Below are 25,275 nucleotides of genomic sequence, written 5' to 3'. Positions count from 1 at the left end.
TGTATGTAGATTTGCCTTTTGTATTTCAAGGCTGGACAAGAGAGGGACATCATCCAGAACTTATTGTTAGAATTGTCAACATACATTGTACAGTATGGAAAGTGAAGGGTATGACCTTTGAACTATTATTTTCGGGGAGAGTGTTGAATTGATTGGTCACGAATGTCAAGTCTGTGCTCATGGCAGTGATGCTATTCAAACTGCTGGCTTGACCAGTCTGAGGCAAAACACTTGTGAATGGGACAGCTTCATTCTGTCATAGTTTGATGTCAGTTCAGTGGTGTACATGGGGAAAAAGGAAGATTTGTTAGGGCGAGAGGGCAATAGCCTATTGATTTGACATGGAGTTTTTCTGATAAATCCTGAATTGTACTCCACTTCCTTCTTCAATGACAGGATCTTTTCACTTCGCTGAATTGCTTGCGTTAGATTGTCCTTATCAGTGACGTCAGTTCTTAAACGTGCCTGGTGCCAAGGACCTTTATGAGTTATTGTTGGTGGGCCGAAGTGAACTCTGTTGTGATTCAGACCAAGGTCCCAGTACCAGACACTGTAGAGAACACTGACTGATTGATCCGTCTTACCAGGTTCATCCAAGTGCATCGTAAGTTTGTTGTGACTCTTCTGTTCAGCCAGTAGCTGAGAAAATCGACACTGCATTGATACAAACTAGACAGTAGATTATTCCGCTGAGTGTAAGGTAATATCAATATTATTACCCATTATGGTGTTTTGTTATTACATGTACAGATTTTACAGTTGGCACTTTTGAGTCTTCTTCTACATACCGGTACTTGCTAGGTTACTGTTACTAGGTAAGTTACGGAGTTTAGAAGGTTATTTTGAGCGGCATAACAGACTGTAGTTTAGAGTTTTAGTTTGTCCTGGTACTATTATAAATGCCAGTGAGTTTTTTCAACACAAAAGATTGACTTACATGTAGGTGTGTGGTAGTCTGTTTCTGTTTTGGTGATCTCAAACTCTGAAATACTTCTCTCTCGTCTCTTTTGTTTACAACCATGGTGTCAAATGAACCACATCTCTTTGTGCATCTAGTCTGGTGTTCCTGTTTTTCATTTCGATCAGAAATTTTTTTCAGTACTGGCTGAACTCCACTCTCACTGGGTTGACTTCAAACTTTTGACTTTCCACTCACATTATTTTTGGTATGAATAAAACCACAGAGTAGAGTAATGTAGTCATCGTGTTTTGTATATTAACAATAACATCTATCATTGATATTTGCTGCAGTTCAGCCTTTGTCTTGTGCATTGGTTGGTACACGGTCACTCTACAAATTTTGTGGAGGGACCACGATTGGTACTCTCTCCTTTGTGTGTTTTGCTTTGCCACATGTTCGAACCCTGTCTCTCTGCAGAAGTACAGTGCATGTATATTTCTTATAGTATACAAAGACTTATCATATGTGACGTATTCCCTGTACATGTGACTGAACATAGAATTGGCTTACTGAGTTCTCTTTTCAGTTCTACAGTATATGTACCTCATACGAAATGCAAATCGCGTCCCTACAGTGACCATGACTAAATGCATTTACTTTGTCCTTTCATGGAGTTAAAGAATAATTATACATCTGATGATGTACATTGTTCTATAATACCAAAAAAGTGATTTCCTCTGCTGCAGCTAGTTATCAAATACTTTCACTTCTCCAAACATTCTTTGCTGAAAATGTCATGTTTCTTGTGAAAGATACAGGAAATGTGTAATTTATTATCTTTGGCTGTTTGTTTAACACTCTGAAGGAAAATATTAATCTTTTTCTGATTTATATCATGTGATGTACAGAAATGAATTGTAGATGGCTGATTGAATATCAGTAGACCATCTACATGTACATGTAATTTGCATTCTGTCTTCCAGGCCCCCATCTCTTCCACCCACATTTCCACTAGACCAGAATTTCCTCTTTCTCCCACGAGGTCATAGCTCAAAACGCTGAGGTAAAATATAACTGACAGCGTAAACTGGGTTGTACAACAGTACAAGTGACACTCACATGTAGTGTCAGCAAGTGATGTGAACTTTAAATTTGTAAGAATTTTGGAGTTGTATCATCAGTAGAAAAGAGCACACTGAAATGATGGTTAGCCGTGGCATTGATATCAAAGCTATTACAAGCCAGAGAAAGAATGCCACTCAATGAACAAATGACAATTTTGTAAGAGTCCAGTTGCAGCAGTATTAATGACACAACATCAGCAGAAAAACTTGTACTATTGACTTACAGACTTGACCTTTATTGTGAAGTGAAAATATGAAAAAAATCGAGACTGTGGTATCATAGATCAGCAATATTACGGTCCATTATCATAATTCTTTCAAAACACTTACAGAAGGCATATTTGTTAGTAATGCATAGCTACATGTACCGGTAGACACCTTACAGAAACTATAAGACAGTCCTTCTGCATCGTAAATGCTTGAGAAACACATACATACATGTACATGTAATTCACTCTGTTTTGATAATTTCTGATTCTTTCTCTTTGCTTGTATAGCTTTCACATCAATGCACAGCCAACCACAATTTCAGTGCACTTTAGTTCCGTAAACACTTTTGAGATATTGGGGGTCAGAGATGGTGAATGAAGCTAGTCCCACCCACTTTGAAGAGTTTGATAATAAGGGTTCTGGTACGATAGGTACCACAGGTATGGCATCGTGGCAACCAATCATGCGAAACTGAGAATTACTATGTGTGCCTGTGTCACAGTTACATCTGGTCATGTAAGAACCATAAAAATTGCACTTTCTTTGCCAAATACTGTACAATTTTTATGGTTTTCACGATCTTTCTTGGTGCCTTGGGACCTTGATACAGTGATAAGGCAATGCGTCATTCTGTCTGTCACATTTGCATTATAACAGACAATCTGAGATTGCGTACATAATGGACGGCATGTCATACGTAAATCATACTGTACAGTACAGTGTGGCTTCAGCAGGACATCTTAGTCCTCAGTCAGTCATTGATTGAAATTTGTGTGTTAGGTTAGAGTTATGTCCCCTAGAAAATTGCGAGAGAGGGGTACTGTAGATTTGTGTCCTTTTATTTTACACATATGTGAAACACCTTGACTAAGCACCACAGCGTAGTGTCTTCTTGCCCTGGTTGATCAATAGAAAAGGCCCAGGATGACCTTTGTGTCTTTTGCTGGCGTCTAGCCAGACACCAATGAGCTGTTGGCATAAAAAAAAAAGAAAGAAAGAAAAAAGATCGTGGCTCGTGTCTGTCATTTCCAGTAATCATTAACCTGGTCTTTTCTAATTCCCCCCACACAGGTTGTCAGTACCTGAAAACTGAACAGAAGTAACCATCACCCACGCACCACAACAACAACAACGGCAACGTTGATGCCCGCGTCATCCACGACATCGCCACCATGTCTGTGCCGCTTACAGAGCACCGAATAAGTCAGCACACCTCGGATAAAGTGACCAAAGCCAAAGTGACGTTGGAGAACTTCTACACCAACCTTGTGTTTCAGAACGAGGAAAGATTAAACAGGTCAGTGGTTGCACGACTTTCTTTTCAGATACATGGTACTGTACAGTGTATGTGGATGCTGGTCCAAGGATGAGCAAGTACCGTTGTTGGTTGACTTGCTTGTCTCTGTGTATATACTGATATACACGTACATCTACATGTACAGTATGCATGTACACACCTTGGCACATATACGGATACTGATATGTAAATAATTACAGTATCTTTAATGTTAAAAGACCCTGCTGTACATGGAGCTGTTTAGTGTTATCACATCAAGAGGGACCATGTGAGAGTTTATGTGTGAATAATCTACATGTACAAGTTGTTGTTCTTCTATGAAATGAAGATAATTTAGCACCAGTTGTACCAAGTACATGATCCAGACAGTGTAGAGTTATGCTGGTGTTACATGCATGCAAAGGTTGCATTGTTGTAGTGTTCAAAACTTATGGCTTCTACCCGCTACAATCTTGCCATTACAGTAATGTACATGTACCCATACACAGGCATTTGATTGTCATGCCCATGATTAAAGGGCCATACACAATGTATTTCTTGACGTACATAATGTAGTCCATCTACTAGTATTGTTCTGTGTACGTGTGTGCCCAGGGATGTAGAAAATTTTGGTTACAGGTGGCAAAAATAAAAGAACAGGCGGTTACAAGTAGTGCATGTGCATAAAAAGTTTGTGCAAATTGTCCTGATATTTTACTAAAACTAAATTTTCACAGCCGGCAAATTTTAGCTGACAGCCAGTTGTTTTTATCGGATGCCGGCTACATGTACATGTATCTTCTACATCCCTGGTGCCTATCTCATTCACACCTTGCAAGGCTTGGTAACCACCAAATTTCAAATCGGTTGAAACAATTTGCTGTCTGTTCAGTTCTTCTCATCAGAAATACACCTCTTTTCGTTATCCTAGGCCCCTTACTTTGCCATTCTGATGGTTATACAATTGGAAAGATAGCGTCATACTGGTATACATGTACATTGTATGACATCAAAGTGCACAGAGTTGCCAGTCAAAAATATTTAAACATAGGTCTTCTGATTACCAAGAGCAAAATGAACTTTTCCATCCCTGCAATGTATCGCTCTTTCTTCAGAGTAGCAACATACTGAACGTCTGTTTTTAGGGAGGGGCAGGCGTCCCAGACTTTAAACCAAATTAGATATTATCGCTATAACTTGACATGTGCACGCTATAACATACTTCACAACCCAAATTTGTCACGATTTCAGTTTGCACATGGTAATTTATGATTCATCAAATCTTTTCACTCAGGATATACATGCACCCTTCTTTGATCAGTTGTTAATATTTAATGAACTCGTCAGACGTGGAGGATAGCCCACCCTGCCAAACGACCCCTCTCTAAACATTGTGACATGTACAGAAATCCTCATATGATTCTTTTGAAAGGTATAAATTTATTTATTTTTGCGGAAGACCACACCACAAGCAGCAACATTGGCATTTTTTAATAAATTTATGTATTTATGCTATTGCTAGTCATCCTGTACCAAGAACTGATAAATTAAAAAAAAAACACTCTTGGGGGATTGTACAAAATTTGGGCAAGGTCAAAGGTCAAAGGTTTGAATCACTGAAAACTGAAAAAAAGGTATTGTAAGCATGGAACAAACTTATAAACCTTTGAGGCAAACAGCTTGCCAGTAGCCTAGCACAGGGAACCTGCGGAGTTCAACAATCCTGTATGAACATTTAAATTCCACCGAGAAGTAAACATTTTATTTTAATGGGAGTATATGGGGAGAGGGGTATAGTGAGATTAATTGCTACCAGGTACAGTTAGTTACACAAAGCCCTGGTTAAGAAATAATGCATATCATTAACACAGATTTGAACTTCTGCCAAGAGAAGCTAACTTGTGTGTGGAACCAGAAATGTTGTGATTTCATGTCATTAGTCTGTAGACAGGGGTCACAGGCAGAACACTGTTTAAAGTAAATCAAACTTCCGTAATTTCAGATTCTTTCACCATAGCAAAATATATCAAGGAGAAATTATGATTTTATAATAATGATTCTTAGCGATGCCTCTTTTTTTCCAGTGACATGCTTTCTGTATGCTGTGATTAATTATTTTCAGTTATCTTATCGCTGTAGGTGTACCATGTTCACTTCTGAGAATACAGCGTGCTAGAACACGTAAATCACACACTGTACAAACAAGACGCCTTCAGAATACAAAATTTGTAGAGTGGTTACTGTGCACCAGTATAGCAACCACTGACAATGTGCGGTAAAGCATAACCTTTCAGTGCGTATATTTCACCCTCTCTCCCCCATTTAGCAGTATTCCAGTCCAATAATAGCATTGTAAAGAATGGGTTTCAGTCACTAGGTGATATTTGGAGGGTAAGGTGGTACATGTACATGTATGGTTACAATATGCTCCAGTTCATATATACATTTACATGTAGATATAATCACCTTGCCTGTCCCATACATTTACAATCTTTTAAGATTTCTGAACACTATCAGTCATTTAGGAATTTTTTGAAATTTCTTGCAGCCAACCTACTCATACAAAAATTTTCTATGTTAATTACAGGAGCAGAACACACATTGTAGTCATATTAATTAGCATGTCAAAATAGCTTATACTGCACAGTATATATGATTCTATGATGATAGTGATGATTTTATGATGATGCTGATCATCAGGATGATGATGATAATGATAATGATAACGTAGCATGTCAAAGACCATGTTGAAACACCACTTAACTATTTCAAGCAGAAATCTTATTCAATATAGGATAATCTGTTAGATGTCACTGAGACATTACAGTACATAACTGTTGATGCAATCTAAGAAAATCTACAGACACTCAAAAAAGAGGTGTTTCTATGGGTTATCAAGGTACATGCAGAATAGCTGTGTGTAACCTGGTTGCTCCTCACGAAATAAATGTTAATACTGAAGTGGTTGGTCTAATTTAAGATGAATTATGAGTGGCTCGTAAACTGTGTTTGTAAAAAACCTCTTTCCCTGAGTCATGTTGATAAACACAGAGAGCTGTCAGATTGTGTCTGTCCTCAAACCTACCGGTATAATAATCAAAGTTCATAGGTCGTTCTCTGAAGTCGATTGGCATACGCGTAGTTCAGTGTGAACTTTTCCAATATCCACTGTGGCCCCGTTGTAACTTTTCAGAGTTGTAATGTATCAATCTGTAGGGTCAAGTCACATCTATGATCATGGTATACAGGCATGACATTCGATGCTTGTGTTTTGCAAGGGTTTACATGTACATGTATAGTGGTATTGCTAGTCACTGTTACAGAAAATTAGCATCCTTGATGTCGTTTGTGCTCCTCCAGTGCTGTTGCTTGACGCAGCTGAAAACAACACTTTCAGATCAATCCAGAAAAGAAATGCATACTGTATCTCATCTGCCTTTTCATAATCTTTATTTGAAATTCTGCTTTGCATGAACAGTTGGGATACAAACCTCTAGATTTCAAAATTTCAGTCTTATCTTGTGTTTGACAGAACTTTACACAGGCATTTTTGGTTTCAGTTTCAGCAAAGCAGAAAATTTTAGGCTTTTTCTGTTCAGTAGGGCTAAAAATTAACTTTCAGCTTTAGAATCTTAAATGCATCTAAAAGGTTAATTAATAATCCACAGTCTTTAATGGGTTTTTTGGTCGTACATTTCCCCAATGTAAAAATATCCCACAGGAATCATATGGGTTCACTGGAGTAAGAAGTGTACATATTTCCCATATGATTTCTACAAAACAACAGGACAAGTACCGGACTACTGTACATGTGATTCTAAAGTTACTACCAAAATCCTGCAAACGTCCGTGAGGAGTCACATGGCTTCCGTAAGGCCTTTTTCATCTAGCGTTCCTGTGGCATATCATCGTACCACATGCTGCCATCATTCTCATATACAGTATTTGATTTAGAGGTGGCATACGTTCAGAGCACATCGCTTACTACTGGAACTGCTCATCATTACGGCATACATTCTCCCGTTTACAAACTGGTGTAGTTTGTACTAGTTACTTTATCAGTATTAATGCAGTCACGGTAATAAGATGTATAAATATAAAGTTGTCGAAATTACAATCAGTCACATGCAACCTCTGATGAAAAGACAGATGCGGTGATAATCAGTGATGGGAAGCAACACAAGATTTGTGACATGCCGTCAGGACACGCTGGAAACATTGGGGTCGTGACCTTTTAAATGCAAACCCTGCTGTGTGGCTATTTTGGAGTGTAGCTTCTGCATTCTGGAAGGTCACTGGGGTCATCCTATTGTTAGTTACATGTATGTCTACATGTAGTAGTACAGAGAGAGACAAGATCAGTGGTCACCAAGTTTGACCAAACCATTACATGTAGCTGTGCAGTGTTTTGCTGTCTCAGCAGTGTGGCCATGCATGGTGCAATGTCATGAGTGACCAGTGCACTCATACCATATAGTACAACCCACAGTATTATATCTTAATGTGAGATTCTTCATGACAACAGGGCGTTTTGCTTTATACTGCGAAGACAGGATGTTTTAGATTTCCCCTTTCTAACAAATAACTGTAGGAAATTACTCTGTGTAAGAGGAAGTTATCGTGAATGCAGTGGTCCAACAGCAGGTTATCACATTTTGCACCACTTGAGTTAATAATTCAACCAAGTCTTTTATTCTAAGCTATCTCACATATAAAAGAAGACAGGGCCTCCATTATGAAAGCAATGGAGTATCCTTAGGGGGCCATGTTGTATCTCTTTGAAATAGGACCCTCTAGGACTTTGTTGATTTGTAAACTTGTTCAGCGTGGTCTCAGTATTTTCCAGTCTTGCCAAAGTGATTTTTGGAGATAGCATACTGTACAAGTACCGGTACATGCAATGGAGTGTCCATGGAGGGGGGGAGGGGGGGGGGGGGGAGGCTGCTGTAATTCTTTGAAATGAAACCCCCTAAGACTATGATGATTTCTAAACTTGTTCAGTGTATTCATCAGTCTTATCAAAATGATTTTGGGAGATAGCATACATGCAAACATTTCCATTTAATCAGAAAAAAATACATGTCAATAAAAATAAAAGTTACACATATCAAGTTCATGTACTTCGAATATCCATTTCTCATGTTTATCAAAAGGTTGTCAATACATAAAACTCGATACATGGAAATTGTTTTATTTATGTACTAGTTTTCTGTAAGTTGCATGGAGCTGTGAATTCATGTATGATTGTCCTTATATTATCCTTGGCAGAGGAAAAATAAGTCAATTTAGTGTGGAGAAATTTCTTAATTCCTTAAGAGTCCTCACGTTTCATCTTTTTTAGGGGACAGCAGTTGAGGTAACACACTCACTGTATTCATTAACCCTTTGAGTGCCAAAGTCAATTTCTGTTGCCTTGATAAAATATAACCACTGAATTTTTGTTCAGACTTCATTAAATTTTGATCAAAGACTGTATGTAGCCAATGAAAAATGAGGTCCATTTGGTCCAAAATTATCAAAAAATTTACAGAAAAAGTCACAAAAAGTGGTAAAATGTTGCACTAAAATTTTGGAGGGAAAAAATTACAGCTCTCAAAGGGTTAATTAAGTTCCAGCATCAACCAATCACTAGCAGATTTTCATACATGTACAGTACACATCCCCATTGCTGTTGATTGGGTTTGTAGACCTAGGTGACGCTCTCCTGAGATGTCAGGATTGAAAATGTACGCTATATGATGATAAAGCACTGCTCATATTGTTAAGACAAACCAACCAACATGAGTGATGTTCTTGCATTTGATGCATGACTCCCGTGCTTATAGAGTTGATAGCATATGCTTGAATTACACAGTAACAATCAAAACTTATTGCACAGATGATTGGTAATTTTTCTGTTCATTGCATTTCTTAATTGAAAGTGCGGTGAAACAGAGACAAGTCTGAAAGTAGCTAGGCCATGCATGTCACAGACACCCAGGAGTCATACCTGGCAAATATATTAGAATGGTAATGAGCTCTCAGTGACAAACACCTTTTGATTTCAAAGAATCTCTACATTTTCCATATGATGAGTGAAGCATGACATACCATAGACGACAGTGAGAAGTGAGACTGTCTATGGACATACTGTCACAGTTTTCATGATTAAAAAGTATGCAAAGGAGTAAAAGGGATAAAGAGGAGAAATATATTCACACACTCATCGTTAGAATGAATCAAACCCTGTGATATGAACAAAAAACTGGAAGGTATCCACTTGTGCTCAAACTTTCCTTCCTTTCAAAATGTCAGTATATGGTTATATCTGATTGGTCGATTGTCACCATTCACAGCAACTTAGGGAGTCTATTTGTATTATTCAATTATAACAGTAAGATTCAGCCACCCAATTGGATAACAGCTTCCGAGGTGCTACACATCAGCCCTTCTCTGTAGTGAGCAGTGACAGTTTTCCTTTGTGCATGTCATCATCATCATCAAGTGATTCATTTCTCATGTTAACTATTGTCACTTTTACAGTGTGACACCTTATTGTGAAGCTGTAGGCTGCAAACATGCTACCCTGCCTTGAAGTGTGATATATTCAGTGATGCTTTAAATTTGAGCCTGCCCTAGGCTTTTTATGACGGTCTTGGATATTGTCAGGAGACAGTGCAAGATGCCACGCTGGGGTCAAAGTTGAGTGTAGAAGGGTAGCCATACTCTGTTGAATAGGAGGGCAGTGTGTTCTGGTTGAGGACACAGTGTCAGTGTTTGTTGCAATGGTTTAATGATTGTCCTTATTGCCCAGTGATTGTCTCTATGAATATGGAATTTTAATATTGGGAGAGTCGGGACATTTGCAGTAAAATTGAGCAAAACCAAGGTGCAACTGAGCATGCCCAGTGGGACATGAGAGTTTAGTCTACTGTGACAGCCTCCAATGCCAGGAAACACTGAAACTTAAAATGCAATCGCCAAGGGATACACCATGTGTTTGAATTTTTTGGGGCAAATATGTCAAAAATTTACCAAATATTGTTTAATGACAGTTAGTTCTGCAATATGTACCTCTTTTAAGAAAGAAATAATATTTAAGCTGATTTTCACAAAACCAGTACAAACAGCTTACAGGAATAAAGATTATATTACATCTATTATGATATATTACATCTACAGTATTATGTTATATTACATCTATTACATCTATTATGATATATTACATCTATTTCAACAAAACATGGACAAACTGTGCACCAGTCTTGGCTGATAATATACCATGATCCTAATAAATCGTCGGAGATCATATTTGCTGTAGCAAATATATCACCTTTATTTGGAGACTGAAAAGTGCAGTACAGTAAATATGATTTTAGCTATGAGTGTCATTTTATATGAAATATTTGTTTGACTTTACTATTCAAAAATAATCCCACATCCGGCAAAGATGCAAAAAAAAACAATTGAATTGAAGCTTGAAGTGTGATGTTGGAAAGCTGAATCAGGTGACATCTAAAAAATTAACTGTAAATACCCCACTTCTCAGTTTATAAGGAACTTTTTGAACCGGAACAGAAAGACTGTATATCATAATACAGTTATCTGAGCTATACACAAAACATATTTTATATATGCAAATACAGTGTAGGACACGAGCTGTTAGTGATTTATATATCATAATAGGAAGTTTATGCTTGTAGCAATGTTTTTAAAGCATACACTGATTTCAAAATTTTGATAAGACACTATTATTGCCTCCGACAGTAAAGCTGGATATCTCACTGTAGGAACACAGTCCCTCCTGTACCGTGGTAGAAATTGAGACTTTTAACCAAAATTTACTGTGCTCCCTTGATTATCTCTTACCCTTGAATTGACCTTTCATAACAAGAAATCCAGTCAATCTTGTAGATTTTCATTATTAATATAAATCATCAAGTTTTCAGTTTCCGCCAGCTTAGTCACCTATTTCTTTATTTCTTTTCCGCCTTATGGCCGTTATTTATTTTGTTCACTGGACTACCCCTATTTGTGTGACAACTCAGGTGATGTGGTGTATGTATAGACACAGTTGGGTGGGGCCCACTTTTTCTGCATTCACACACAAAAAAGCTACAGAGGAACACAGTGTAATTATAGCACCACAGCAGTAAACAGGCAACACAAGGCTGCCAGGTTAGGGCAGGTTTTGGAAAATCCCATGCTGGTAACAAAGCATTAAGTATATGTACCGCTTGAAGCAATGTGAGGGAAGTATGAGTTGGACATTTGTTTATATAGTGTACACGAGGTCACTTGTAGTTTTGATAAAGATTGTTTTGATGTATGGGATAACTGTAAGACTTATCACCCCCAATTTCTGGTGAATTGGTCCAGCCACACCGTTGAAAATAATTTGGGTTGTGCCAAAAGTGTTGTGTTTATTAAAGGGTTTAAATTATATATTGGATGATTTCAAATATGCACATTATATTTATTTGAATTTCATTTTGTAAACGAAATTGTAACAAGAGCATCATACATGTAGAAGTTACATGTATGATGATGTACGTTTTCTACATGTACTGTGCATGTAGTTCAGGAGGTGAAATTTTTCCATGAAAACTACACGTACATGTAATACCTCCAGTACTTCTGTACAGTATTTGTTACAAATGTACAGTGTACATGTAGGTGTGCAGAATAGAAAATATGACTTCTTTATGGGATTTTGTACTATTGTAGTAAGGGAAATATATTTTGTGAAAACCCGCTTTTCTGTCATATCTTAATGGACAAATAAGTCAATATACATGTATTTCATTACATGTTTTCAAAGTTTACATGCGTGTACATGTGACACACCTTAATGGTGACAATGTTTTCCCATAAATCTGTTTACATTTGTGTTTTCGGTTTCACACATGGAAAAGGATGAGGCTTGACCTCGTGGCCATGACCACATGTGTGCTGTGCATTCACTTCCTTGTTACACAAGCAGTCTATAGGCAAACCACTAGGTGTTCATCCAATACGCCCCCATTCTCACGTGTTGAGGTCCAATGACAAGAGAGTAAACAAGGGTTGAAGCCAGGCTATCCCAATTAAAGGAGGGGGTTATCCAACGGAATGCGACATCCTTCAAGTTCTGGATATCTGCTGAAGCTGTGGGGCTGGGTTAAACCACAACAACAGTGCTTTCAACATCTCATGCAGTGTTTCCGTTAATGCAAAATCCTGCGTATTTTACGCAAAATTGTTCGGAAATACGCAAAAAAAATCATGACTGCGTAAACAAATACGCATTGAGAAATGCCGCCCAATGACAACGAAGTACTTGGCCCGCACTACATTGCCTGAACGTGGTTCAATGCAGGACAAAATAAAACATATGCACCTGCTTGCAAGTGACATTTATCATGATATTGCAACATTTTAGACTTTAGCAGACCGCAGCACTTTATGCAACATTGCATTTCATCATCACAAAACGTCATGTCAATCAGTTCTGTACAGACAATGGCACTACAGATGCAAAATTTCGAGAATCGATCGAGTCTACGTTGTTGGTAACACAATACAGTTAATGGTCATTACGTTGTATGTTATTTGGAAAGTGTTTACGGATGACCATTTAGACTCTGTCGGGTTGCATTCTTGAGAGGTCCCACTGGACTTGAACAGTATCTGCTTTTTGTTGGCCCTTTGAAAACACTAATGTCGTAGTCAGGAGGTATTTTCTTTGAACATGAACTCATTGGGCTGCTCAACGATCATATCCGGGACATGCATCACGGCATGGGCATGGCAAACGTTACGCGTTCAGCTACACCTTGAAGCCCCCCAGGTTGTTGTTTTTTGTTAATAGAGCATGCGCATTACAGGAAACCCCAAGTTCTACAGAAAAGACTGCCCAGCTCACTTCAGATACTGATTCCTACCGTACGCATTTTGAATACATTTTACGCAAATAAAAACTCAGTTGCGTAAAATCGTACGCAAGTTTTGAAATTGTAACGGAAACGCTGCTCATGATTATGATACAGTACTCAAGCCACAAGAGTGACATTTCAAACCAAGGTTGAAACTGACCTGCGTGGGAGGAACGCTACTTTACTTTACACTCTCCTGTTGCCAAAGAAACGTTCTCAAGTCGCCTTTGAGATATGCCCTATGTACATGTACCTTCATGCACATACCATATTATCATATCCTAGTATAAAAACTACATACTAATCACACACAGACAATATTATAGAAGTTAGAAATGTTTTCCTAGGAGGGTAAAGTGATTCCTTCATAATATCTTTTATCATCAGAACTACATGTACATGTACCTGTACTACTGTCATTTTGTGTGATTGTATACACGAGGAAAGAAGATATCAAACCAACCCCATACCAGTTGTGAGATCAATGAATACTTATCCTAGTCTTGAATCTGTTAGGTTGTCCTTTTCAAACCCAAAACGAGCAGGTATAACTGTGTTTTCAGTTCACAGAACTTGAAATGAAAGAGAAGCAACTAGGCTAGCTGATGTACCAAGGTCATTTATACTCTCTTTTGGTATAGCAGACTGAGTTCTGAGTAGAAAGGTGTCCAACAGTTCATCATAATTGTAGTCTGTAGACTGGAAAAAAAGACCTGTTAGTAAAATGCTATTCAACATATACTGGTATACACTGTATATTAACTAGAAAAGAGTATCTGTATTAGAGTGGTGTTTTTGAAAAAAAAAGATATATGTTAATTCAATTTTGTAGTCAGGAATATCAGATTTGAAGTTGACTCATTTGTTTATAGATATGAGTATTATCAATGTTTTTTCTTCATTAGTTTTATCATAGACCCTCGAGAAAGTTTTTCTCAAGGGTCTATGGTTTTATGGAATACATAAGAAATTTCTGTAAATTTTCTGTTTTCACCAGTATGATTGCCTTTGATTACCAATGGTTCATGTCATTGTAACACTTCTTTTGTGACTATGGTATAATCAGAAATATCACAGTTTTGGGTTTTCACCAGTATGATTGCCTTTGATTGCCAACGGTTCATGTCATTGTAACACTTCTTTTGAGTCTGTATTATCAGGAATATCAGTGTTAATCACACTTGTACCTGTATACACTGTACTTGTACGTACATGTCCCATGATGTTTGACAGTATGACATCATAGGGTAATGTGTTAAAGACAGCGTGACCAAATCGGGTGGGGACAATCTTGACTTCAAAGCCATCGGCACCCACTGACTCAAGCAGGTGTATATTGTCAAGTATTTCTAAATATAGCAGTGACGTTGTAATTGTTATGATCCTGTCAGCATTACACCCAAGACGATAGAACCCTGGGTTTCATCCCACAGCAAATATTGACCAAATGACTCAGAACTTGTACTGTACTTGAGGTCTGAGTTGTATGACAGTAGGCGGTCAGACTTCAGCTTCAAGTTCATGTGGACTTACTTGTACATGTACTGAGTACCGGTAGAGTATACAATGTAGAGTGCTCCACTTGGCTTTTCTTGGCAGCCTTTACTGGCTGGTCAGGGCGTTCAACCCAAGATCTACACAACAGCTTGACACAAAGACAACATTTATTCCTTTAACCCTTTCACCACCATGGTTTGTCCCAAATCCATTGTTTTCTATGGTAAAGTTGGACCTGTATACAGGGAACTGGGGGTGAAAGGGTTAATTTACTCTGTTTGGATATTATACATGCCCACATACTTTGAGCAAGTCTAATATGGACTCACTGACTCTTAACACGACAGTCTGGATCATACTGTATTTTATTTTGCTATGCACATGTACTGTACATGTCCCCTCGGTACAACTTCCAAATTATTGTACGAAAGTTAATATGAATAAAAAACCTTTTTAATCTATTGCTATTGACAAGAGAATACATTCATGACCTGCGAAAGACTGTCTTCTAAATGTTGGCATCTTTGTCATGGTCTTCTACTGCGTCTACCACCTGGTACCACCACCAACTCAACATCTTTGTCATGGGTCTTCCTCCACGTCTACCACCTGGTACCACCGCTGACTCAACATCACTGAAAGCTGCTGATTCAGTCAGGTATATCAATTGTTACCTGAAGAAAACCACAGAATTGTTTGGCTTCACTTTTGTTGATCCGAGACCAGATTTTGTGTGAGTCAAAGTATGTGGTTAAGAGAGTCATGTTTGTTGATGACCTTATTCATCTGATCGCGTTTGGCCAGGAAACTTTAGTTCGCACAATATTGTTTTCGATCAGCAGAAAGGAAGCTGATAGGCTGGCCGCATCAGCACTCCACACCACGCCAAGCATACCCTAGTCATGTCAGCAACAAACTTGTTCTTACCAGGTTCCCAAGCTGCCATCTTTGGCAAAAGACTGGAGATAATTAGTTGCCTCAAAAGGTTGGCAATGCATGTAGGAGGTGTTGTAAAACACACGTTCGAAAGTGGTACCATAAAAGTGCAGTACATGTATACCTGTGTATGTGGTATTCTTTCTATTCATTTCTGTATCACATGTTTGATTATACAGTGTTTTTGCACTAGCTGTCTGCGAGAGTATACATGTAATGTACATGTATACTAACAACATACTCATCAGTGCTGTCATAGACCCTAATTAGGGTCTATGGTGCTATGCACGCACATGTATGTATAATATAGACAATGTATAGCACATCTACTGTACATGCAATTCATCCTGCAAGGTGTACACAATGTGGATGGACTGAGCAGGGATGTTGTGACTCTAATATTGCATACCACATGTAGATGGTTGGCCAATTCCCAGCAGTGAAAACTCCAGCAATCTTCAATCATTCCAATCAGGGAATAGCAGTGTGCACGCCCCCCCCCCCCCCCCAACCTGGTAATACACATAGTTTTTCCCATCAGATGTTGTTATATCTTGACGATATTCTCAGTTTGTTCATCCTCAGTGGTGGTGGATGCCAATGTCACAATGCCCTTGATAAATCGATGTCATGCTTCCCTGGAGACTACATATTATAAACTACATATGATATAGAGGATGTCTCTGTATGTGTACTTTCCAGTATCGGTTAACTTTATATAAATCAAAAACTTTCAGAGTGAATCTAATCTGTTTGTTTGATAAATGAAAAAAACGGCAGAGGTACATTGTAAATTGGAGAAGTTATTTTTGAAAAAGTTTAGCCTTCTTCAAAAAGGGATTAGAGTGTACAGCCTTGCATGTTGATTTTTGTTGAATTTCCCCTGGACAAGCGCTTCAAACAATTATCCACAAAGCTTGAAGGTAATGGTGTTTTAATATATCATCTATACAAGTAGTGTAAGTAATTGTGATTATGGGGTCAGCCAGCTTTTGGGATACTTAAAGAATTTGTGAAAAGGACTCTGCATAGTACAGACTGAAACTATGAGAGATTCAGTCGTGTACATGGATGGGTGCTATGCCGCCCCGGTAGGATATTGTTAAGTACCAATACATGACTGAATTTTATGGAATCTTTACACGTAGTTCTTTAAACTTTATTTAAACAAAAGTCTTGAACATTATGTGCTAGTCTGGGACATTGTAGGAATTGAAGAGCTTGGTCATTGGAGGATTAATGTAACATTACTGCAGTTTGTTTCCTGAAACATTGATTGGCTTGTACAGAGTTCTGTTGCATTTTAAACACTAGAAAGAACTGTATAGTAGGTCTCGTGATTTGCACATGGTTATTAAGGGGACAGGAGTGCATGGCTCTATGTCGGAGGTCACACCAGTCCGTTTGAAAGAACTAGCCAAGTTACATATTCATTGGCAATCTTCCAAAGTTGTGAGTAAACACAGGCCAACCCACGCCATGTGAACAAAACAAAAGATCACCTCATTTGAGTGATGCAAGTCATGACTGTTGGTTTCTTAGCAAAGGAGTTATGGTATCTTGTGTTTGTGTGCACAGTTACCTGTGGATTTGTTGACACTGGCCACATGCTACAAGCCTGGGTCATCCCAGCCTGCTTTATGGCAGTTGTGATTAATGTTATTGGTCTCTGCTGATGTGGACGTTGTGATAAACAAGGTGTATTTGTACAGAGTAGTCAGATATGACACATGTATTCTATGAGGGCTTCCCTGTCAGTTTATACACACAGATAGTTCTTTTTAATAAACCAAAGTTATTCTCCAGGTATCAGATCAGAAATTATTACTGCATTTGCAGTTAGTGTTTATTAAGGTAGTATGCGCCTCGAAAGTCAAAGACTTTAACTTTTGCTCAAACATTCCTCGACAAAACTTTCAACCATTCTCTCACGAAATCAAAAATAAAACCAGGGATCACCGCGCAAATTTTGGTCCTACTATAAGTAGTACTGAAGGGAGTTGAAGGATAAACATGAGTTTTGAAGTGAAACATGTATTACTCCTATTGTAAGAGAGTATTTGTTACTCCTGGCTACTGAAGTTTAAATTTCAATGTGTTGGTTATGAGCTATGGTCAGTGCTTGTGTTTACAAGTATTCTGTGACAATGTTAGGAGAGTCCTCAATAAACTCAATATATCGTAGGCAACCACTGATAGGCAAGCATTTGAGGATGGCAAGACACATCATGGCACTATGGTGAATGAGGAAGTTTGTCAAATGTCTCTTTGTACTGTTTGGCGACGTCCAGTTGTAAAAGAAGGTCGCTGAGGTCACGTTTTGCTTGCACTGAAAACTTGCACAGTCCTGGTGAGGTATTGGGGAGTTTTGAAAATTTGTTTCAGTGCCCATGGTGCATGTGTAGCCTGGAATCTATTTCAACAGAACTATGGTTTTGATTATAGTCACACCCAACATGATTGCAGAGACCGAGGAAGTCTTTTGCAAAAAATTCCCAAAACATACACACAGTGGAGAAATATGCTTGAATTTGACACATGCATACTGCACCATGGTTACTCTTTAGTACCACACAGGAAAGACAAGTTTGTTAAATTCTTGTTCAAACAGGATGTACAGTTAAAAAAATGTTCGAAAGTCAAACAAAATCTAGAGCCCAACAATTGTGGTTTCCAAGATAGAAATATTGACCATCAAACAAGGTGATGTTTGACGAATATTTTAAAGGATATATTACTACATAGTTTTGAAACTATGTGAGAGAGAGGGAAGATCGTAAATAATGCTTTTATGCAAATGCTCAGTGGAAAGGATTGCTCATTTCCCTGACATGACATCACACAATAAAATGCCAGTCTAGTGTAATTTATTTCTCTGGTACCAAAGTTTGCCAATGTAAACTGTGACATGTGAGAGCCCCCTAGAGTTGTAAAACTTGCATCGTGCCGTGGTAACAGTAAACAGAGGCTTACCAACACACCATATTGATAATTTACAAGTGTGAAATTTGCTGAATGCATTAAATAATTGTAAATGTAACAATATTTTTCAAAAAGAGAGATTACTGTATGTACATTATTAATCCGCAGTGAAATCAGCAAATATATGATCCCAAAGCTTTGCTGACCTTGAAACGCATATTGCTGCGAAGATTTAATGTCGTAAATCATTTTGTCACTAATCAAATATGACAACCCTTGATACATGTATATTTTACGTTTACTGGGCTTTTACTTGTCCTCGATAGTGATATATAAAATGCATGTAAAACGCATCAGTAGTGGAAATCCAAAATGGTCACCAGTATAGCTGTACCTGTGATTAGACTTCCAGGTGACTCCACATTAGAAGTATAGCATGTGTTAGAGAACCAAATAAATGTCAACAATCTTTTGTCAAGTGACAATCTGTTCACCGCTGATGAAGCTGAAGTGAAAACTAAATTGATGAAGAATCAAATGAGATGTATTTGATACAAAGAAATCTGTAGGCTTTCATCAGATAAACTGTTTACATGCCAGGTCAGGACACTATACAGAAGTAGAGGAGCTTAGCGATTGGTCTAGAGCTACATGTATAAATGTGTTGCGGTGTGACCACCAAAAACAGAAACATAGAGCCAAATACCCATGACTTTATTGTTGGCCAGTGCTGAGATGATGCAGCATAGATTTGTATATCTTTTGTAATCTATCACAAATCACATAATTAGTTGTGCACATTATGCATCAAATGTACAACTGTTTTTAATTATTAAATATTTGAAACTAGAAACACACTGGTCGTACTTTAATTTATAAGTGTGTAGTAATTCATAAATTTCCCCAAAAGTTGGCAGCAAAAAACGGTAAACAAGGTCACATGACAGGAACTGTGCTGATGTCAGTCTTCAAGGAGACGATTTGGTCTCAATGGAGTCTGTCGCTGGTATACCCGTGTCAGCACAATCCAACAGGTGTGAAAAGAGCAGTGACCTATTGACCCCACACCATTGTTATTGCAGTGGAGAGGAGATCCAGCTTGCAATTTTGGTGTGGTGACTCAGTCAGTCTTGCTTGGATGCTTTTGCTGGTACCAAGTCAATAACCGCAACTCTCCTATCCTTGTCATCACCCATTCCATATCTCAAGCTGTTGATCTGTGTGTATGGACCATGCAAATCTATACACTGAGTTACTTACATTGGCAGGCAGTGTTTCCCCTGGGTTCCAAAATCTTGTAGCAAATTTGGCTAGAAGCCCTAAAAATTATTCGCCAAACCAGATATTCAATTAGCCAAGCCGATACCACTGATCACAAATGACGTCATTTCTTTCTCATTAATATGCAAAAATAAATATTTGTCTGCATTTTCCGTAAGAATGACGGAAATAAACCCTGTTAGTGCTACTATGGATACTAAAAGTAACACCAATTTATGGTTCAGATTACAAGGTGCCAACATCAGCCACGCATACAACATAAAATTTGTCCGAATTTCAAGCGACACCACGCGAGCGACACTTGTCCAAAGTTAGGCGTTTCAACTATATTCAGTAACAAACCTGAAATCGCTATCGTGCGATACTGTACATGCGGCACGAAACCTGGTTCAGCATACTAGTTTTTTCAAACGAATCAGATATCCATTCTCGTAGCAGTTCGAAAGTAAAATACTCTCAGACTTGAGTAATATGTGCATTTTTTTAGACTTCCAATACATTTGCTTTACGCCTGAAGTTTAGCAAGCGAAGCTCAACGCTCGGACAGCGCACAGGGTATCAATGGCACTCGGGTCAGGGGTCATCATCAAAGACGTCAGTGTGTATTCACAGCAAGCTTGCCATGGATCGCGGAAATCACGGATCATAAATCCAAATGTTCACGTCTATTATGTAAATAGAACCGTAAAATATCAAATATATACCATTTTGATATGGAGAAACATCTTTTTGTTTCACTGACGATCAAGTTAAATGCTCAAATATCGCGACAAGACTTAGCGTATTTGCACGATGTGAATGCGGAACTAGGCGACTCAGCTCAGCGGACGAGCGAGCGCCTTCTCTGATGTCACGTCACAATACACCACGGTCCGTGATACACTGAAAATTGTCGCGAATTTATATTTAAGGAAGCCAATTCACACAAGTTTCTAACGCCAGTAAAGGTATTTTCTTGTTGGCAGCAATACACCACGAACAGTTTCGCTATTCAGGTGTGCCTTACTCGCTCTACGTTCTAAAAGTGCCATGCGTATGCATGCCGCTACCTTCTTTTCCAAATTCACGGTCGACTTTCGTACATTGATCATAATCTTTCTTTCCATTTCATAGCTTTACTTGCGCGTAGAATGTGTGTTGTAGGGGTGGTTCCCCCCATATTGGTGGAGCAGCCAAAGTCAAAAAGGAAAGTTTGCCGTTTTTGCTTAGTTTCACCATGGAGGTAGTTCACAGTCACTACGATCCTTCAGTGTTGACGATGACATGGCTGTCACTGCACGGAGTTATCACACATTGCGCGTAGTCAAACCCAAAACTTCGCAACATTTTAGTCAACTAGTCATGATGCGGTACTATTAATTTGTGAGTTATTTCGTTACAATTTATTCATACTGTATGTGTTACAAATAGGATCTCCTGACGCATAAGGTCGGGGATGCACAGAGATAAAGCATAACGTCTCAAGTTGAATGCAGGACATCGATGTGCGCGCGGACAGACAAAGTGATGACGTCATAGTGCAATTTTCGATTCGCAAGTTTGGCTAACTTTTGCCAAAATCTTCTCGCCAAACGCTACTTTTTTCTCGCATTTGCGATTTGGCGAGCGGGCAGCGGAAACACTGGGCAGGTGTTGTCATGGACAGTAGAGCTAGTATAGTTTTGCCATGCTATTACGATATTGCCAAGTACCTGTGTTTCAAATGCAGACCTACAATATTAGGGGCTGATTTTGCACCCCGTTGTGTTGGAGTTTCTTAGTCAGACCATTTGTATATTTATTGTTCTCAGGCAGAGCGTATGATATGACAAGTCAAATTATTTCAGATTACAGTATATGCTGAAAACAATAGTGCATACAGTACAAATACATGTACATCTAGTCAAGGGAAAAATTGTACCCACTATACCACACCTTGTTTCAGACAATAGCAACTCAAACAGGTTACTTAGTTGCTAGCTATATCTGATCAGAGTTCGCGTTTACGCAAAAATCGTGCGTATTTACGCATTGAAATTGACTCTCTACGCATTTTTTCCATCGTTATGCGTTTTCTATACGCAAAGGATAACACCGAAAGCACTCCCCATGAATGAGCTTAGGCGACAACCAGACTAAATTTGTTGCAACACATTTCTGTCAATCACTCATTTTGTGTGGAAAGTTTCGGATTCTCTGAGCGTTGTCTGAAAAATAAGCACGTTATCATGTCAGCTGTGCCTATGAATTACGTTGCTAATTTTCAGGCGAGCGATAGTTTCTGAAAGTGAGTGATTGACAGAAATGTTGCGACAAATTATATTAATGCCAACCGTGCACGATCATCGCGTCTCGCTGTTCCCAAATTTTGATCAAGCACACATGCAGCATGGCGTAGAAGCAGACAAATCTGTTTTCCTACAACTTTGCTCTACGAGTCCGTGAAAAAAATGATTCATCGGTAGAGCTCGTCGGAATCCCGATAAATTTTTAACACTGCAGAAGTGTCTGGATAGTAACTGGTCGTTCAGGCACCAAGTCGTTTCGGCCCAAGTCGTTTCGGCCTCTCAATTTCCGGCCTAAGTCACTTCGGCACTGCAACCCAAGACGTTTCGGCATCTGTGTTTCGATTTTTTTTCAAACTATTCAGTAATTGACTGATCTGTCACATTCGTAAGCGTGACCTTTGCGTTCTGACCAGTACTTTATGTGCATTTTGTGTGAATTTTGCCGTGCTGTTTCGTCACCGCTTTCAAACTTTTGCCGTGTCGGCGGCTATTGATATCGATAAACTTGTGTCACAGATTTGAAAATGATATGAAGTTTTTTCTTACGGTCTCTTCCCATGTTCTCACAAATATTAAAGCATGTACGTGAATGTTAGTTGACACTATACTATTTATTGCTTTGATTTGTAACATTACGCTCCAGCACTAGTTCCCACAGGTAGCCTTCAGCGGTGCCGAAACGTCGGACTTGGGGCCTGAAATTCGAAGGCCGAAACGTCTTGGGCCGAAACGACTTGGTGCCGAAACGTCAAGAAACCGTCTGGATAAGCTGCCATAACTCTAACTTTTGGGTTGCCCGATGTGTTTTGACGGTTGCATGTTTAACCTTCGCTGTTACGTTTCAACGTTGTTCAAGTTGTTCGTTAAACTGTTTTCATTAAAATAATGTTACATCGTACAATCCGAATACGTAGTGTAGGTTTATTTAACGGCACATCGTATTTTGCAGTCAGTTTTTTCATCAATCGAATGCGGAAGTGAAATTACGCACTCAAATCCAGCCATTACGCAATTTTAGCAGACTAATGCGTATGCCGTACGCGAGGAGAAAAAAGTCACCGCGAACACTGTTGATCTGTGTTTTTATCTTTGAGATCCAATGGAATACCATCGCATCTCTCAAAAACAAGGTCTCTGTGTCCCATTAATGTCTTACCACCATGTGCCATGGTTGATCTATGCCCTCAAACACTGATAATTCATCAAGTGTTTCTTAAATTTGATGTGCTAACGAGGATGTTATCATCACAATTATCACACATAATCAGGGGTACTGACCTTTTACACTCGGCTATTCATCCAATTCCACTATTTAAGCCCTGTGTGATAAAGTTTAATGATAAAAACATGTGAACAAGGTACAAATTTAAAGAAGAGCTTGTCATAGACATTGTAAATTGTTTCATATGATAAGATTTACAGTAATGTTATGACAGTGTGCTGATGTATTTATTGGAGTTGTTTTTGATACAATTCAGTATCAGAGAGCTTTATTTTCATGATCATCTCTTCCTGTGCTTGATAAAGTTTCTGTCTATAGCAAAATGGCAAAGTAAACACAACCTACATACACTAGACCACAGTACATATATACTGAGTTCACCAGGGCACCTGAATTCTGGCTTGTGCAGCCAATAATACCACATGCACAACACTAAGTACATGTATGCATGTTGGCAAGCTCTGGATCCTCCAGGATTGTCATCACAACACCTGGTTATGCCGACAATACCATGAAAGTGATCACTGTGTCAATTTCGAAACACCTGAAATATGGAAAAATTCTAGTATGTCAGAGACTTACTGCCGGTACATTTGCATGCATGTACTTTATTAAAAGCCATTGGTAGATGAAGTAGATGCACTGATAAGAAATTGAAAGGAGATACATGTAATATCAAATCAAACAAAATTTTGCAGGGAAGTTTGTCCATAAATGCTACCCAGTGTTGGGCGCACACATGTGTGATAAGTGTATCCAGCAGAATAGCACCTGGAAACTAGTGGATTAATTTTATTTGCTTGGCATTACCAAACTTTGAAACATTCTTCATCCAACGGTCACAACACCTGCCATATGCAGAAGTAAACAACACCATCAACATCCAACCGTGTTAGATGTAAACACAGAACATTGTACGTCATGGAACATGATTAAGAATAGCTGAACAAACAGCTATAAATAATAGTTTTGTGCTTTTAGTATCATTTAAGTTGATAAAAAGGGGATAAATGTAATATTTCATAATTTCTAAATGTCATCATGCCATCTTTGTATGAGGAGATGGTAGAAGTATAACTATAAGGGACAATGAGGAACTAGAAAATGGTTGAGGAACTCCGTGGCCGTGGCCTAACACAACTGCCCTATAAATGAGAACCTGTAAAATGCAGACCTGTATCAGAGGAGACTTATTGGAATATTCATAACTGAGAAAGTTGGAAATAATTGTGGACAAGTCCTGTACTCAGTCACAAACCCTCATTGGCCACGCATTTTGGCTGTGTATGGCCCTGTAAAGCGTAATTAGCTGTGCTGTTATCAATGGTTCTCTTGCAACCAGACTGTTCATGGTGAATAATCAGTGTGCAGAGCTGTGGCATGCGTGAGAGTCTAGCAATAGTGTCTGCCTTTGGATATTTGTGTTACAATGTCCTTAGTGTGTTGAGCTTGATCAGTACAAAACACAACCCACCTGTACAGGTGTACAAACTATTTACGCATCGAAGCAGAACTAACGCACCAAAAGGCTCGCCTCGGGCTCGCCTCGGACTCGCCTGAGGCGCGCCTTGGGCGCGCCTCGGGCGTGCCTCAGGCGAGCCTGAGAAGTGGTTTCCCCTTGGAGACCTGCTGTACTCGTATGCAAATTTATTCACGTGCATGACAAAGGGCAGAATTATTGACAATCAGTACTTGAACAATAGGCCCGTCAAAACGATCTTGCTAACCTTTACATACAATGTTGCA

At 38.8% G+C, this 25,275-nt stretch overlaps 1 protein-coding gene across 2 annotated transcripts in view; it reads left to right on the top strand.

The window, feature by feature from the left end:
• Nucleotides 1-25,275, top strand: part of LOC139138033 (serine/threonine-protein kinase 38-like) — a 48,827-nt gene that overhangs the window by 2,612 nt on the left and 20,940 nt on the right. Inside the window, exons 1-2 of one of the 2 annotated variants that reach the window (XM_070706265.1) lie at nucleotides 486-700; nucleotides 3,307-3,532. In XM_070706265.1, the coding sequence (XP_070562366.1) occupies nucleotides 3,408-3,532 (125 nt within the window). In that variant the 5' untranslated portion in view covers nucleotides 486-700; nucleotides 3,307-3,407. Of the gene's footprint in view, nucleotides 1-485; nucleotides 701-3,306; nucleotides 3,533-25,275 lie in introns of those variants that run through there. The other variant, XM_070706258.1, reaches the window with a different exon arrangement.

The sequence above is a fragment of the Ptychodera flava genome, chromosome 1 (assembly GCF_041260155.1).
Source record: "Ptychodera flava strain L36383 chromosome 1, AS_Pfla_20210202, whole genome shotgun sequence".
NCBI classification, from domain to species: Eukaryota; Metazoa; Hemichordata; class Enteropneusta; family Ptychoderidae; genus Ptychodera; species Ptychodera flava.
The sequence above is the reverse complement of the archived record's forward strand: the minus strand, read 5'-3'. Positions and strand labels throughout refer to the sequence as shown.